We start from the raw sequence: 17338 nt of genomic DNA on the forward strand, positions 1-17338 counted from the left end.
ATTTAGGATTTGATGACCCTTTGCCGACGCTATCATAGGGATATTGCCTTATACTTGACGGGGGCCAATGTGCCAGTCTAAGCATTGATTTGATATCAGGGGCGTATGAATAGCATGGGCTGGGCTGGGCTCAAGCCCAGCCAAGATTTTCATTTTTTTTATATAGTTATAGTTGAGCCCAGCCAAGATTTTCATTTTTTTTATATAGTTATAGTGTAGGCCCATCTATTACAAATTTTTTTAAAAAATTAATTATTTAATTAGGCTTTATTCCTGGGCCGCATCTCCTTTGCCCTATTCTCTTCTTTCCCAATTTTCTCATTCTCCAATCTCCACTTGTTAGGTATCTTTTTAACTTTTTAATTAGTGTTTTTCAAATATAATCTTTCTTGATTTACTGAAGCACCAAATTGCTCCAACTTTTTCTTTGACATATTGTAAACAATAGCAACAAACAGTGGAAAGGATCGGTAATAATCAATATTCATCTTTTTATTATTATTTATTTATTATTGGACTATTGGAGGAATTTATGCTACACAGAATTTGTGTTCATGACAGCTGCTCACATTGTTTGAGTTTATTGAATCTGGTTTTTTTTATTATTATTTTGGGTTAATTGGTTTGTGTTTTCCCCAAGATTATTGTAGTTTCTAGTGTTTTTTGAATATGAGTATGGTCTATTCTGAGTTCAAGATTAAAAACTTGCAATAAATTAATTGTATTCTTTTATGGAATCTTAGCACCATGAATTATCTGTTTAGTGTCTTTGATGTTTGGTGACTCAAAAGATAGATAAAATTGTTTTTTTAATCATATTTTAATTTAAATGAAGAGTATTCTTTCAGGTGAAATAAAATGATGTTTATAGGTTTTTTATTTATAGGTGAATTAAAATGTCAAAAAGAAGCATTACTGATTATTTCATCCAAAAGAACAATGAGTAGTTATCAAAAACTTCAAATGATCCTCTTCCGTCAAGTTCAAGATCTACATTGAAAACCAAAAAACTCAAACCTGACAATGAAGTTGCTCTCGATCCATTAGAAGGAAATAATCCATATTGTGAGCGTGATCCTGGGAAACGAATTAGAATATGGGAATATCCATGTGATAAACAAGATGATGTTCGAAGAGAATATGTTGGTATGAGACCATATCAACCTATATATGAATATCCACTTGTTGATTTTAAGCATCAAAAACGTATTTTTCAGTCTTCTTGGTTCGTAAAATTTCCATGGCTTGAGTTTTCTAAAATAAAAGAAAGTGCATTTTGTTTCCCGTGTTATCTTTTTGATGTTCCTTCATCATTTTGTTTCCCATACTAAGTCTTCTTTATGTCATACGGAAAATGTTGTATTGATTTCTAGAATTTTTTTTTTATTTTCTAGCCCATCATATTTTGAAATTCTGGCTACGCCCCTGTTTGATATCGATTTGATTGGTTTTGATACTTGCTCAATGGATGATTATTTGACCTGATATCTCTTTGACATGCATGCATTGCATATCATGTATCATTGTGTAGATACATGCTGTATATATCATGGTTGTTTCATACAGAGTGTTTTCTCACCCCCCCAAGGGGGGTTTTTGTTGTCTTTATATATCGACAATGACAGGTACTCCAGGTTATCAGGAGACCAGATAGGGTACTTCTGGAGGGAGTCACGACTGAGTTGAGATTGAGTGAGTTATCCAAGTATATATATGTATCTATATACCAAGGCATGTCACATGGATATAAGTTGTTTGTATGTAGTCGATTTTAGTCATGTGTGAGCTTATTTTATAATGTGATGTGTTTAGACGAGACTTTATTATATAATATTTTTACTATTATAATTATAGTTGACACATTCCGGGCTTATTGTAAAGAATATTTTCACTCATTTTACATTTTAGTTAATTAAATCTAATCAAATTGTACTATAATAACGTTTAGGAGTTAAGGTTCCCACACGGTATGGTATCACGCTGAGGTTTGCCCCATCATCCCAAACCCACGTGGAGTCGTTCTGATACCAAATGACACGACCTAGACCACTTGTGATATTGTCTGCTTTGGTCCGAGGCCTCATGACTCTAAAACGCGTCACAAGAGGTTGTTACACGCTCATTTAAATGCCCATCATCACTCTCTTGGTTTAACGATGTTGGATTTCGCATAAGGGACTTTGCCCCCCTTTCGATACTCAGCGTCCTCGCTGAGATTTGTCCCACCATCCCAAACCCACGCGGAGTCGATCTGATACCAAATGTCACGGCCCAGTCCACTGGTGATATTGTCCACTTTGGCCCGAGACCTCGTGACTTTAAAAAGCGCCACAAGGGGTTGCTACACACTCATTTAAATGCCCAGCACCTCTCCCGTGGTTTAACAATGTGAGATTTTGCCTAAGGGCTTTCACTGCCCTTTTCGAGACTCAATGTCCTCGCTGAGGTTTGCCCCCACCATCCCAAACCCATGTGGAGTCGCTCTGATACCAAATGTCACGATTCAGCCAACTTGTGATATTATCCGCTTTGACTCGAGGCTTCATGACTTTAAAACGTGACACAAGGGGTTTCTATACGCTCATCAAAGTACCCAAAATCTCGGCCCTAAGGCGAAATTTCACATCGCTAAACCACGTGAGAGATGTTGGGCATTTAAATGAGCGTGTAGCAACCCATTGTGACGTGTTTTAAAGTCGTGAGACCTAAGGCCAAAGAGGACAATATCATAAGTGGGTTGAGCCATGACATTTGGTATCAGAGCAACTCCGCATGGGTTTGGAATGGTAGTGCAAACCTCAGTGAGGACGGTGAGTCCCGAAAGAGGGAGTAAAGTCTCGTCGCTAAACCACATGAAAGATGCTGAGCATATAAATGAGCGTGAGCAACCTCTTGTGACACGTTTTAAAGCCGTGAGACCTCGGGCTAAAGCAGACAATATCACAAGGGGCTGGGTCGTGATATAAACAGTACGTTGGTGATTACTAATTTGGAATGTCATTGTTGAAGCGTATAATAAATTTGTATGTACGACAAGCTGAGGGATTTAAAATTTTGTTTTTTCTGAAAAACATATAGCTGGAAAAATCTGAAGTGCACAGGCACACACTGACATTTATAACTTAAAACTCACGTCTTATTCTAGATTTCAAAAAATAACCAATAACTGGTTATACCTGATTCACAAGTGACTATGCTTTAGACTGAATTGCTCTGACATGTATGTATGTATGTATGTATATGCATTCTACATTATTTTTTTCTAAGTTACATAGAGATCTAACAAAGAGAAAAGAACGTGAGAAGTCAATCTTCTTCCAGTACACCTTTTCTGTTGTCAACTCCGAACAACATGATTTTTTTAGTATATCACGCCAACAAAAAAGCTCTTTGCTTCTAAACTAATTAGACGTTAACATAAAAGTAACATCCAATATTTTGTTCTTATTAACGATACAAGTTTTGAGCAAGAAAATCAGTAAAAGAAGCATGAAGAAACGATCAATTATGAGTTGCGTTTGTATTGTGTTATCCCTTATCTCAGCATTATGAGGTGTATACCCACAAAGGACTTTCATAGTTGACATGGATGGTTGTAACGCCCCAGATTCGACGACTGTCCTCACTGTACCAAGACGAGTCTTTCCAGCGTGCTTATGTCCTCACTCACACGCACCCTGAGAAACTTTCCAGGAGGTCACCCATCCCAAAATTGCCCCATGTCAAGCACGCTTAACTTTGGAGTTCTTATGTGATGAGCTACCGAAAAGAAGATGCACTTTCGTGATATGAGTAGTACCAATCAAATCTTTTAAGCCCTCTTCAACTGTATAGTCCATTACATTGAACAGTCTCGGAATCCCTCTCCTTCCGGTGTAAGAACGGTTCATTCATGTTCCCTCCAGCTAGAAGCCTGCCAGGAGCCGCTCATTGTCCGTACCACCTTATGGCACCGGCGATCACCCCCACCCTCTTCGGCCCCGGGCCTCACAATGGTAGTGGAAACTTCAGCACTATCTCCCAAACAATTTCAGCAGCACCAATCTACAGTTCAAAGATAACTTAGATCGAGAAAAAAATAGGAATTTATCACGAACACGTTTTTATTCTGGGGGAGAAAATCGACATGTATTTAGTGGGAGATGGGATAGACAAGACTATAATATCCGGGAATAGAAGCAAAAACATGGGCTTCCCGACTTACGACACAGTTATAGTCAGTATGTACATGATAACACGTCTTCTATAATTTTGCTGGACTAGCGTGTTTATGTATATGTGCTTAATGTACGTAGGAGAGATCATTTCAACTTATTGCTATCATTCAGGAGACATTTACATTTTATTATGTTAATTATGTTTCAAGAATATGTGCTAATAGTTTTGTGGCCAAAGAAGTTACCTTCGAGAATATTGCTGGTGTAAAAGAGCGCATGCATATATCATCTTTATTGACGTATGTCGTAATATTTTAATATCCAAAAAGAGCGCATGCATATATCATACCATATTTGTGCAGATTTTTTTAATTTAGAGAATTTATTCATTATATTTACCGCACTTCTGAATGGTAGTGGTTACGTGTTTCTCGTCATAAAAAATAATGATAACAGTGTTTATTTTATCAAATTATACAATCAATTTCCATCAATGTATGCTAATTGAGCTGATTAATGATTATAATAGTTCATATAATTTGTTCCTTTTATCCTCGTTAAATTTTCTATTGATGTACATTTCTTTTTAGTGGACCTTATGAGGCTCATAGAAAGACAACCCAACAAATTCCACCTAACAGACTAATATCGTAATGACGACTACCTTCGGTTACTCTTTCTGAGTCTTTGAATAATGAAAGTATCTTCATTTCAAAAGACCCATGACAAACTAAACCGATTGTTAACGATAATATTTTATAAATAAAACTCGAATGAATTTAGTTATTTACAATATTCATTTGAAAATAACTATTTGTTATAAATAGTGGTTATGCATAAAATATGGATATATATGAAACATGCTTTTTTGTCATCACACATAAGACAAAAACTTGTGTGAGACGGTCTCATATGTCGTATTTATGAGACGAATCTCTTATTTGGGTCACCCATGAAAAGTATTACTTTTTATGCTAAGAATATTACTTTTTAATGTGAATATGAGTAGGGTTGACTCGTCTCACAAATTATGATCCGTGAGACGGTCTCATATAAAACCCACTCCAAACCTAATTAGTCTTTTTTAAGTGAAGATGAATGATCACCATTAACTCTTGGACCTCATATTTCGCTTTAAACCTAAAACTTTGGAAACTTGCAAACCATATCAATAATCAATAAAAAAGAAAATATCTCAAAGAGGAGAAATTTTTTTATACTTTTTTAAAAAAAACAGATATATATAATCCCGAATTTCACCCCAAAAATGTAATTTAGGAAGTCCCTATACCAATACGACGTCGTTTCAATGGATTGTGGCTTGTACGGTCATTTACACATCACCGCAGGCTTCAAAAGAATCCGCCTCCGCCTCCGCCTCCGCCTCCGCCTTACCGTCGCCGATCGTCGATTGCCGCTCCTCCCTACGTTAACTTGAGATCAAGCATTATATCCATGGAAACCCAGCCAGAATCCGACCCTCAGCCCAGCCAACCAGAAAACTCGAAGCCCGATCAGGAAGCATTTGAAGGAATCGAAGAAGAAGAAGATGAAGAAGGGTTGGAACAGGTTGATGAAGACGAAGAAGATGGAGTAGAACTGGAGTCCTTCTCTACCGAGGACCGAGTTAGAAGGGACCGAGTCAAAATGGAGTCCCTCTTCAGACGTCTCTCCACTGAGCGAATCCCGGTTCTGGTCCATGACGTCATCATCAAGGGGAACGACAAGACGAAGGATTCTTTGATTGAGTCCGAGGTCGCGGAACTTTTCAGGAAAGCTAACACCGTTCAGCAGCTGTTACGTGCCGCCGGTGTTGCCAACGCTCGGCTCCAGCGCCTTGATATATTCGAATCTGCTAATATTACTCTCGACGCAGGGCCGCCAGAACTCCCCGGAACTGTGAATGTGATTGTTGAAGTTGCTGAGGCTAAGAACCCACTCACAGGAGATTTAGGAATTTTTACCAAACCAGAGGTAGCGTTCTTTAAGCGGTGTTTATTCTGAGATCCTTTCATTTTGGGTTTAATTTTTTAATTCAATTGCAGCTTGGGCTACTGGAAATTGGATTGAGGCTGATAATTTTTAGGTTATTGGTTGCTAGATTGGTGTTTTTCTGTAACTTGACTTGATAGAGTTGTCACATGGAATTTTGCAGTGGAAATGAGGTTGAATTGTTTGTAATGTGCTAATTACATAGAAGTTGTTTTTGAGTTGTTAGTTGTTGGACAAAATACACCATCTGATCGAAATGTACAGTGTAGCAAGACAATTTTCTATAGATACCACCCTTGCGATTACTACTGTCAATGTGGAATTCTTTGGCCTGATTGATGAAATGCAGAACTTTTTATTGTATGAAAGATTAGGCGATGCTCAATGGACTCTCTTTAACGAAACCTTTATTCGATACTGTGACTCTGTGTTTTTCTTCTCGGGGAGAATTTGACTCAATGCATGTTTCGACTTTCACGTATGGAATTTTGGAGGTTTTACTAATCATTTTTCTGATGTTATTGTTCTTTTTTCTAATTTTTTTACGGTGCTGTGGTAGGCAAGATCTTGGTCTCTAGAAGGATTGCTGAAACTAAAAAATTTATTTGGTTATGGAGATATTTGGGATGGTTCAGTGGTTTATGGCTGGGGTCAATCATCAGAGATTAGTACCGGTGTATCCCTGCCTAAATTCAAAGCGTGGTCTACGCCCTTGACGGCAAGAATATCTCTGCTTTCTCAAGATTGGTTGAAGTTTTCTTCTTATAAAGAGCAAGCTCTTGGCATCTCACTTGGGTTATTATCAACTGGGAACCATGATGTATCATACAATCTCTCTTGGCGTACCTTAACTGATCCATCCCAAAAGTCATCACACACAGTGAGGAGACAGCTTGGACATAGTTTGCTCTCCTCTTTAAAATATGCATTTAAAAATGATAAGAGAGATTCTCAGATGAGGCCAACTCAAGGACATGCATTTGTTTCTACTACTCAAATTGGTGGTCTTTTTCCAGATACACGGAGCTTACGCTTTATTCGACAGGTTGTACAAGTACACCTTGCAGTTTTCTTTCTTTTACCTGCATTTTCTTTTGTTTTTTTGTTCATCTATTTATTAGACTCACAAATTTGTTTATGTTTATCGAACTATTATAGCATCACTTAATCTATTCAAACGTCACTCCTCCATCTTTTCTAGAAAATATGTGTTTTATTTCATGTATTACAAAAACAAGTGCAGAACTTTATTTTTAATAAGATGTTTCAAACTGATAAATGCTTCTTTTTTCCCTTTTGTGTGTATTTATTTATTTTATGATTCATATATCTATGAATGTATCCTTTAAAGTACTATATTGAAATTCTATGCAAGTTTGTTTTTTTTTTGCCAGATATGGGATTGTCTTATCATTTAACAACCTGTGGTTGCCATATACAATTCACCTGACTAGTTGTTTGATCATTGCTGTATTCTAACAATTTATTATTTCTGGATAGGAGTTTGATCTTCGTTATGCTGTCCCCTTTGGATTCTATCGGGCTGCACTGAATTTTGGAGTTTCGGGTGGTGTTGTATTTCCATGGGGAAACGGATTCTTGAACTCTCCTTCATGTTTACCTGATAGGTTCTTCATGGGAGGTAATACATCTCCAGTTTGCTCCTTGACTGGTCCAATATCTGTTTTGGGTTTCAAAGCAAGGGGATTGGGTTCGGCTGAACATAGACGACTGGTTAGAGAAAGTTCCAGTGATCAAACTTCTGATGATTCTGGAATGGATTATATTGGCGGAGATCTTGCTCTCACAGCTTTTGCAGACTTCTCTTTTGATCTACCCTTGCGGGTTCTTAGGGATGCTGGTATCCACGGGCATGCGTTCGCTTGCACTGGCAGCCTAGGCAAATTAACTGAGAATGCATTTCGGCAATTATCTTTCCAGAAACTTCGAGATTCTTTCCGAAGCTCAGCTGGATTTGGAATCATTGTACCCACGAAGCTATTTCGCATGGAGGTGAGTTTTTTTTTTTAAAAAAATGATTTATATAAATCCTGTTATTTATCGCCTCAACTCTCGAAGTTATTTTCCGCTTTCAAGGATTTTTCAATACATTTAAAATCATTCGTGCTCATTTCATTCTTATGACCTAATACCTATACAAATGTTCTAACAAAACAAAACAATGAGATTAAATTCAGTTTTTCTCCAAGTAAATTTCTATTATTCATACCACTCTAATAAAAGTTGATACTCCAGATTTAAAAGGTTGTGGTGTTTGATTGGTCTGTTGAGGGGAGAAATATATTATTTGGTTTACAAAATTTGAAAGTTTGCTTTGTTAATTTTTTTTCAAAAAACTTAAAACCTCGATATATTTAATATTTCAAAGGGCTCGCTTGGTTCGAAAAGATAGGGTTATCAAATGATTATGAAAAAAGTGATAAAAAATGATAGATAAGGAAATATAATATGTGGTGACAAAATAGTATTATGTTTGGTATGAATTTCGTGGATGTGATACAAGGTGAGGACATGGGTTTATATCCCCAAGTTTAGTACAACCTAATCATATATATGGGTGATTCATGGGATTTGTTAAAAAATATGCCAAACAAGAGATTAACCCCAATCCCACATTATCACCCATACCAAACAAGGCCTAAATGATATTCCAAAGTATAGTGCTATATTTTTTTTCATAATTTTTTAGATGAAAAACCGACAAAGCGGCACCAAATTCCTTCTTATCAGATACAATACAATTATAAAGGGGGAAATTTCTTGCAGATGGATGCTTCTCTCTCTTTTTCATTTGTTTATTTGTTCCAAGCCAAAGCATATGCTCATAATGTGGCATGATTATCAGGTTAACTACTGCTACATATTGAAGCAACACGTGCATGACCGCGGGAGGACTGGCATACAATTTAGCTTCTCATCTTCACTATAATCTGACTGTAGCATCTGCTCCATTCTTGTATTGGCGGCTTCGAATTTGACCTTGCAATATTTTTCTTGAGATGGATTCTATCCAATATAGACCGACAGCTCAGAGATACCTCAGATTTGCAATTTTAGGAATCTGGACAGTTTTTGGATGCAGGACTACACCAAAAAAAAAAGGTTCAATGCACTATATAAGCATACTCTTGGTTTATGGTTACTTCAGGTTGGTTGACTCGCAACATCTTTCAGGAAGATATAATCTGTCTTTATTTTCTGATAAACGGCATGCTGTTAGCTCAAAGCGAAATTCATATGCTATTCATTCTCATTTCTTCATAAAACGATGTTCTTATCTGTTTACTTGTTTCTATAAATATCTTGTATGATGAATAATGAGCCGATGACTCCTAGCGAACTGTTCTTTTGCATTCATACGCTGTGATATTCTCTCGGTTTTTTACCATTCACGAGTTTTTATAAAGCTTTCATTGAGTGACTACTCAGCACAGCTTGGTGTATCGTGGATAGAAACCTGCTGCAGTTGTCTTAAAATCACGATTATCAAGCGCAAGTTTGTTGTTTTGGAAAGTGATGTGGGTGTTATACTTCATATTCGATCCGACCGGTTTTGACCGTTAAAACAGTTTTTAGGGTGTGTTTCCACTGATATAATCGTAACTAGTAACGAAATCGAGTGTTTATTTTTAAAAAGTAAATTGGCTTGGAATTTCCAAGTCTTTCACGACAATCATATTTATGCATGGAACCATTAATTTCGTAACATTTTTATAAGAATAAATGTGAGGATGTAGTTGTAGTACCATATTACATATGAGTACAAAACTGATGTTTAAATATGTTTATAATAATAATGGAATTTTGATTTAGTTATTGAATATGAAGTAGTTGCATTAACTTATTAAGCAACCAAGTAAGCATGGACGTGGACTCGCAACGTATCAGTATGTAGAATGATGTTTGCGATTAACTGACGTAGAAAATTTAAAAATAACAATCGTAATATTTGATGTCAAGATAAAAATTATTATAATCCATTAAATAAAATATGGTAATTGATTATATAAATAAATAAATTTCCATTTTAAGACAATTGTAGTTGTTCGACACTCATCAAAGTCGCAGGATAAAAATACAACATAAAATTAATACGAACCTATTTAAGTATATAAGATTTTAAACAGTACAAAAAATTAAATATGATTATAATAAAATTAAATAGGATTTTAAACATATAAGCTTAGGGGCAAAATTGTTATTTTAGTTCAAGTTTTAGTCAAATATATAACATGACCATTCTCAACATTTTCCCCTAAGACTTTTAGGATCCCTATACACATTGCAAAAGCCCAAGTCAAAGCCCAATTTTGAGACCACCTTTATCCAGTGCTTTGACATCAAGGCCCAAATTGAAGCCCATCTTCAGCCCGTAGTGTTTCAAAGTAGTTGCGAACCTCTTGCGCTATTATCCTCCGCATGACTGTCTCCAAACAAGCATCCCCAATCTCCGCCGTCGACTTCTTCTCTGGCCCATTATTAACGATCTCGATCGCTTCACCCTTTATCACGTGTTCCTCACCGCAGTGTAATTCCATCATCCCTCTACCGGGCGGCGAAAGGCTTAGATCAAGTGAAGCCTGAAGCCCATCAGGCCCATTAAGGCCCATCTTCTTCACCTCCAAAGCCACATCCCCACTACAACCACCACTCCGCAGAGAGACACGCGAACACTGCCGCTTCAACCCCGGCTCCGACGACGCACCACCGATCTCCTCCCAGCTCCGACTAGTAGCCACTACTTCCCCCACCAACCCCCCGCCATCACCGCCAGTACCCCTTTTCCTCAAGGTAGAATTCCAATGATTCTTGATCGAATTATCAGTTCTTCCAGGCAGGAGACGAGAAATAGTAGCCCACCTATTCCCATGAACGGCATGCGCCTGCAAGATCACGTCATCCTCCTCCGCTGTGAAGGGGCGGTGTTGCACCACCGGGCTCAGCTGGTTGCACCACCGCAATCGGCAAGACTTCCCGGAGCGGCCCGGAATCCCATTGCTTATCAAAGACCAATTCCTAGGCCCGTGCTCCTCGACAAGCTTCCTCAACAGATCATCCTCTTCTTTATTCCAAGAACCCTTCATCTTCCCCCCGCCACCGGCGCCCTCCTCCATCTCTCTTACAGAGCTAAATATAGACGCGATGTATATAGAATATTTTGAGGAAGGTTTTGAATGTGTAACTGTAGAGAGGAAGGAGAGAGGAGTTGTTGGCATGAACCGTAAACCGGTGGCGTGTAGGGGAAACCAACTTGGATTTGTTGTTTATATCACTGTTTTTTTTCTATAAATCAATTCAATTCAAATATGTAGTAACTGATGTTGAATAGGTAACGGCTTTTTCCCAGGAAAAAAGTGATATTACGTTAGGAAACGGTTGGGATTGCGACCACGAAACCGTGGCAGTTAGCTTATGATGTTTACATTTGATTTTACCTTCGATACCCACCTTCTAAAATTAATGTTATAAATAAGACATTATCATCTTTAAAATTAATCGATCACAGGTAAGTTCATGCAATTTATATGTATTATCGTGACTGATGTTTTAAAAAGGAAAATTTTAATTTCCACAATATATATTTGACTTTTTGTAATTTTAATATTATAAATTATAACTTTCAATTTTACTTCCTTTTTTTTGTTGTTTTTTATAAAAAAAAAAATAAAAAAATGGACATTTTTAATGTGATACCAACACGTAGCTGATGTAACAACCATGTTAATATTATACATCAACCCTCCCGTGAAAATTAATTTTTGGTAAACACTTGTGTGAGACGATCTCACGAATCGTATTTTGTGAGACAGATATCTTATTTGAGTCATCTATAAAAAAATATTAATTTTTATATTAAAATTATGATTTTTTATTAAAAATATCGATAAGATTAATCCCTCTCATATATTTATGTAATTCTTGTTTCTTATTGGCTGTTGTTACGGCCAGATTTGTTGCAATACATCTCACATGACCAACTTCAAAATACGTTCACCCCATCACCAACTTTTTTAAATTGATAAAAATACGAAAGATATTAACCAAACCATTGTAAATTTACTCGATTCGTAATATTTTCATCGGGCTCGATACCTTTCATCAAATTCTTCATGTATTTCAACACGCGATTGATTCGGCTGTTATCAGATTAATTCATGAATAATAAAAAATGGTTAGACTTTTCTAAATTATCGAATTGCTGAATGTCAAGATTGTACCAAGACTGCCCGATGTCTCTTTGGCTCCGTTCCAAACACATAAAATATCTTCAGTGGCACTCGGTGTAGCCTGAGATTTTCTTCCTCCTCAGGTTTAAAAATTTCAGAGTAAGTGAAGTCGTCGAAGTATTCAACTTAAAACATGCATACGTTGACAAATTTGACTTCTAAAATCATGTTAAGAGGGTCTCTTATACCGACAATTTCCATCATCTAGCGGGTATGAAGAAAGATTGGTCGAATGGCATCCTTGAAATCTTCATAGAAGTGTTGTTCGGAAAACCTTAAAGCCCGTTTTCTTGCAGCTGCAGCCATCTCAAGCCGTTCAGATTCAGGCATTCTCAAGATTTTAAGGATTGCGTCTGCGTATTCTTGCACGTCTTGGGCAAGATATCCAGTTTGTTTTCCACCTTCAGGTAACACAATGTCCATCATAGGGCCGGCAGACTTATGAGCTGAGAAAGATTATTCGCTTTTAATGGATTATGACCGGATAAAATTTGGAAATGATGCTGCAACAAGGAAAAAATGGAAACAAACCAATCGGTATGGCACCGGAAGCCATGTATTCCACCACACAGATGCCAAAATGCTCATCTATCATGGAATGAATCCCACAAACGCGCCACCCAAAAGACGCACCAACTCACTAAACCATGAAAATGAAAGAAGACAAGGGAAAATGAGTGAATGTAAAGTGTATGGGATTCCTAATTTGGACTGGAAGCAAACAATTTAACAAGTTAGACAAATAAAAAAATGCAAACAAAATGAGTGGAAATTTAAAGGAATTAGTGTGAAATGATTGATCAAAGCTCCAACAACAGGTTGCCAAAGGGGAACAAATATGATCATTTGAAGGATGAAAGTGTCCGTTTGGGCAGATAATATATGGTAATGAAAAATAGGAACAATCTCTAATTATACAAGGAACAATCTCTAGTTATACGAAAAGTTAGAGAGTGATTAACAAATCTGCACGAGTGACTCACAAATCTGCGATGCTAGATGACTGCTTTTCATATTGCGTAAAGTATGTCTTAGATTTTTTCCTCCACTTGGTCAGTATCTCACAAAAGAAAGGCTAGCTGTTCATGGCATCAAAATACAAAGAGAAATGGCACAAACCTGTAAGTTACATTTCTGTGGAACTCCACATCACTTTCCACATTCAGCTCCCTAGCTCGGTCTTTCAAGTGTTGCAACCTTCTCTCATCTGCTGCATTTCTGCAACTACCGACGAATTGCAACTTAGGTGAAGGTAAATCTGCATTCAAATTCTTTACGACAATTGCAAATGCCTCGAGTTGAAGGAGATGTGCCTGAAAGAAAAACATTAAGATCAATTTTAATTTTATGAAAATCCACTTGACGAAATAAAATGATAGGTAAACCATGGATACCTTGAGCTCATAAAATGCCCACCTTCTCTGGACGAAATTGAGACACGGAAATAATCTTTGGTGGACTCATCGATCTTTCCAATGGCAGCACCTGTTTGCAAGACATAGGTTAGCATTCCAATATTGATAAAATCATAGTTGTCAAAGGCGAGCGCCTCTCGCCTGGCGTGGGCGTTACGCCTGGGGCCGTCCCAGGCGCAACGATTCACAAAGGCTCGCCCAGGCGCGCGCCTGGGCTCGCCTTGGAAAGGCTCTCGGGCGCGCCTGAGTTGTTTTTTTAAAAAAAACAAATTCAGTAACAGAGAAGTTGCATTTTGAAAATGCAACTTCTCAGTTTTTTTTTTATAGTAACTTAAAATGTAAAAGCTCAAGCCAACCCCAAACGTAACTTCTCAGGATGATTGAAGAATTTTAATTGTGTTACTTATTGTTATAAACATATTAATTATTTGTTGTTTTGTGTGACATTGTGACTTAATTATTTCATATTTTAATATATTATTATAAGCTAAATATATTTTTAAAAAAAATTAAAAATGTGCGCCTTGCTTCGGTAAGGCGCGCGCCTCGCCTTGCGCGTTACGCCTCAGGCTCCAAAGCCCTTGTGCGCCTCGGTGCGCCTTGCGCCCTGGACAACCATGGATAAAATCACAAAAAGTATCGAGACCACCCAGAATCAAAAGAAGTCCAAACTTTGCATCACATTTTTCCTTCTTTAATCCTCATTCCTCCATGCCACAAAACATGGACTCATTATGAGCTAATACACATAAATCACTACACATCCAATTTTCTCTCTCATAACCCCTCTTAACCCCCATATTTACGAAGATGAATGTCAACCCATACTCGATAGTAAAAGCCTTCAAATTACTAGTATTTTTTTTAGGTTTAATCTGGTAGTTTTCAAAAACTAGTTCCAGTTGGTACGGGCAGACAAAGGTCGATACATAAGCTAAAACCACTCAAATAAGAAAACATGTGATATAAAAGAAAAATCACAATATGCAAACCTGAAGACCAGAAGTATCGCATGGAGGATAAACCCTCTTAATACGATCTGATATCCCCCAGAGCTTCTGAATATGAGATCCCGTCCATGAAGAATTGACCATTGCCAGGTGTGTACAGGAGCCTACTATTCCATACATCCAGCCAAAAATTATATAATATATCACTTTGCACTGTGATAGGAAGATACTGCCATGAAGAAAGTTCAGTTAGGTTCACGAACAGCCAACAACCTAGAGTAAGCCCAATAAGTTTATGTAAGCTTGCTACATCAGATGGGATAGCACAGCGTAATTTTTTCTGTTAGATATTTGGTTAAATATGATCCAATTTTCAAATCTTCTTAGCTTTCGTGACAGGAAAATCGGAAGATGGATCTCGAATGTGATGCAAAAATGCCTCATATCTTTACTACTAATAATATCAATTTGGTTATCGGCATCCCTCTTGAAGAAGGCATTCACGTTTAATGTACCCAATTTCAATCACTATATCAACAAATATCACTATTATGAGCATTCTTTAGTTATTTAGCTATTCATCTCGATCTTTGCAATTCTTGACAGCAGGGACTCGGGGAGTAAACTGATAGGTTAAATAAAGCAATAAATTAAGAACTATACCTCTTAGCAATCACATTGTCATTATTATACATAGAACTCCGTGTATGAACCCTTGATAGCATGTCAAGACTAATTGTTGGGTAATGTGTATAGCAGATCACTTTACATCCAAACATTCGTGCAACAGGATAAGTAAAAGCATATCCACTGGTATCAAAATAATATAAAGGAGTGAACTTGCACAAAGCTTCCCATGAAAGGTATACTGAGCCAATGCTCTGGCCTATCATAGTGAATCGGGGATATGTAGTTTCTTCAACCCATTTCCTCTTATATAGATGCACTACCTGTCAATACGATGCATGAATATAAATATAGCTATAGCCAAAACTTACAAATCAAGTGACGAAAAGTAAACTGAACGTTAGATACTCTCCGAGTGGAAACTAGCTGCAAACTCTAAATTGCATATCTTCTGTCACATGTCAAAATGAGGCGCTAACAAACAGTGAGAATTCATGAAATATTGAGAATCGTTTTCCACATCGAAATCCACAAAAACAATAAAAAAACACCAAGTAATATCATAACAACCAGTCGAATTCAACCAGTGTGCCAATCACTGGACATGGTCTTTTTCAGCAAACCACATTCAGGAATATAGTAACATAACACGTCTAAAATTAGAATGCTATTTATCGATAAAAGATTTCTCTTTTACTTTCAACTCGCTGAATTTGAAGCAATAGTTGTTTTTTACGTTTATTCTACCAATCCTTGGATACATAGCTCATACTAGTCACACATGATTAACCCCATAGCGAAATACAAGTATAGCACAGAAGACCATCAAAAACTTAAATTTCCCAAAAAGTAAATGGAAACATGAACCACGTTGAATGATGCAGGAAAAAACCTGAAGGTACCTTTGGAGGGTTAATCAATTTGACCCCAAAACGATCGATGGCTCTTCTGGAGAGCGATTGAGGGGACGCATCGTGATCTCCTGTATATATGATGCAATCAAGATCTGGTGACTCCTCTTGGATGGCTTTTACTGCGCACCAAAGGACTCTCTCGCCACCGCCGCCGTCGTTGGTGTAAGGGTGGAAGATTCCCACAGCCTTTCTCGGGTTGCTCCGGCATGACATTACGGTGTAGACGATTCTAATAATAAACACTGATATTAGTGCAGCTACGAGCGAAACCGATAGGAGAAGCCAGGAAGCCATCAGATATCAGCTGAAATTAGAGTCAAAAAGTTCGGCTCAGTAGAGATTTGATGATATACCATTTCAATATCAAGTTGATAATCTTCGGACGCAATACTAATCTGGACAAAAATTCGTGTGAGTCAGTCTCATGAAGTAATATTTGTGAGACTGATCTCTTGTTTGGGTTATCTATGAAAAAATATTTTTTTATGCTAAGAATATTGCTTTTTATTGTGAATATGGATAGGGTTGACCCATTTCACAGATCCGTTAGACTGTCTCACATGAGATCCACTCATAAATCTGAGTGTCTTTATGAGTAGGTCATGTGTACGATAATTTCATGAATCTTTATCTGTAAGACGAGTCAATATTACCGATATTCAAAATAAAAAGTAATACTCTTACCATAAAAAGTAATACATTTTTATGGATGACTCAAATAAGAAATCTATCTCACAAAATACGACCCGTGAGACCGTCTCACACAAGTTTTTACCTTATTTTATTACATTTAATTAATTGAGACGTATTGTTGAATCGTTTTTTGCACTTTATAAACATAAAAAATTTGCACATAATGTGTTTCGACCAAAGTCTTGTTATACATTCAATTTATATAATTTTAAAATATTTAATCAATTTTATAAAGATTATTTTTATTTGCTTTCTGTTGATTATAAAACCAAACTCGATTCTTAATATTTTAAAAATCAACTTATTATAGCTCAAATTCTAAGAAAATCATATATGTCCACA

The 17338-nt window shown here is 37.0% G+C and overlaps 3 protein-coding genes across 3 annotated transcripts; 1 reads left to right on the top strand and 2 right to left on the bottom strand.

Moving 5' to 3' along the window:
- Positions 1 to 5450: 5450 nt before the first annotated feature.
- LOC140819848 (uncharacterized) lies at positions 5451 to 9529 on the top strand. Its single transcript, XM_073180089.1, has 4 exons — positions 5451 to 6131; positions 6709 to 7194; positions 7650 to 8162; positions 9016 to 9529. The coding sequence occupies exons 1-4, from the start codon at positions 5613 to 5615 to the stop codon at positions 9097 to 9099; spliced, it is 1602 nt and encodes a 533-aa protein (XP_073036190.1). The 5' UTR covers positions 5451 to 5612; the 3' UTR covers positions 9100 to 9529.
- Positions 9530 to 10306: 777 nt separating this feature from the next.
- LOC140824482 (transcription factor MYB3R-1-like) lies at positions 10307 to 11754 on the bottom strand. Its single transcript, XM_073186066.1, has one exon. The coding sequence runs from the start codon at positions 11384 to 11386 to the stop codon at positions 10511 to 10513; it is 876 nt and encodes a 291-aa protein (XP_073042167.1). The 5' UTR covers positions 11387 to 11754; the 3' UTR covers positions 10307 to 10510.
- A 589-nt stretch (positions 11755 to 12343) lies between these two features.
- LOC140819856 (GDP-Man:Man(3)GlcNAc(2)-PP-Dol alpha-1,2-mannosyltransferase-like) lies at positions 12344 to 16665 on the bottom strand. Its single transcript, XM_073180102.1, is given in 8 exon segments — positions 12344 to 12843; positions 12929 to 13012; positions 13015 to 13037; positions 13517 to 13710; positions 13814 to 13882; positions 14805 to 14991; positions 15426 to 15712; positions 16292 to 16665. Coding segments are annotated over 8 exon segments (1392 nt in total). The 5' UTR covers positions 16598 to 16665; the 3' UTR covers positions 12344 to 12601.
- Between the last annotated feature and the right edge of the window lie 673 nt (positions 16666 to 17338).

This window comes from Primulina eburnea, chromosome 2 (assembly GCF_022965805.1).
Source record: "Primulina eburnea isolate SZY01 chromosome 2, ASM2296580v1, whole genome shotgun sequence".
NCBI classification, from domain to species: domain Eukaryota; kingdom Viridiplantae; phylum Streptophyta; class Magnoliopsida; order Lamiales; family Gesneriaceae; genus Primulina; species Primulina eburnea.

Excerpts from the sequence above, each read along its gene's own strand:
- LOC140819848 (XM_073180089.1), top strand. The coding sequence starts at position 5,613 with ATGGAAACCCAGCCAGAATCCGACCCTCAGCCCAGCCAACCAGAAAAC. Across the intron at positions 6,132-6,708 it reads GAATTTTTACCAAACCAGAG|GCAAGATCTTGGTCTCTAGA; the intron begins GTAGCGTTCTTT and ends GTGCTGTGGTAG. Across the intron at positions 8,163-9,015 it reads CGAAGCTATTTCGCATGGAG|GTTAACTACTGCTACATATT; the intron begins GTGAGTTTTTTT and ends CATGATTATCAG.
- LOC140824482 (XM_073186066.1), bottom strand. The coding sequence starts at position 11,386 with ATGCCAACAACTCCTCTCTCCTTCCTCTCTACAGTTACACATTCAAAA.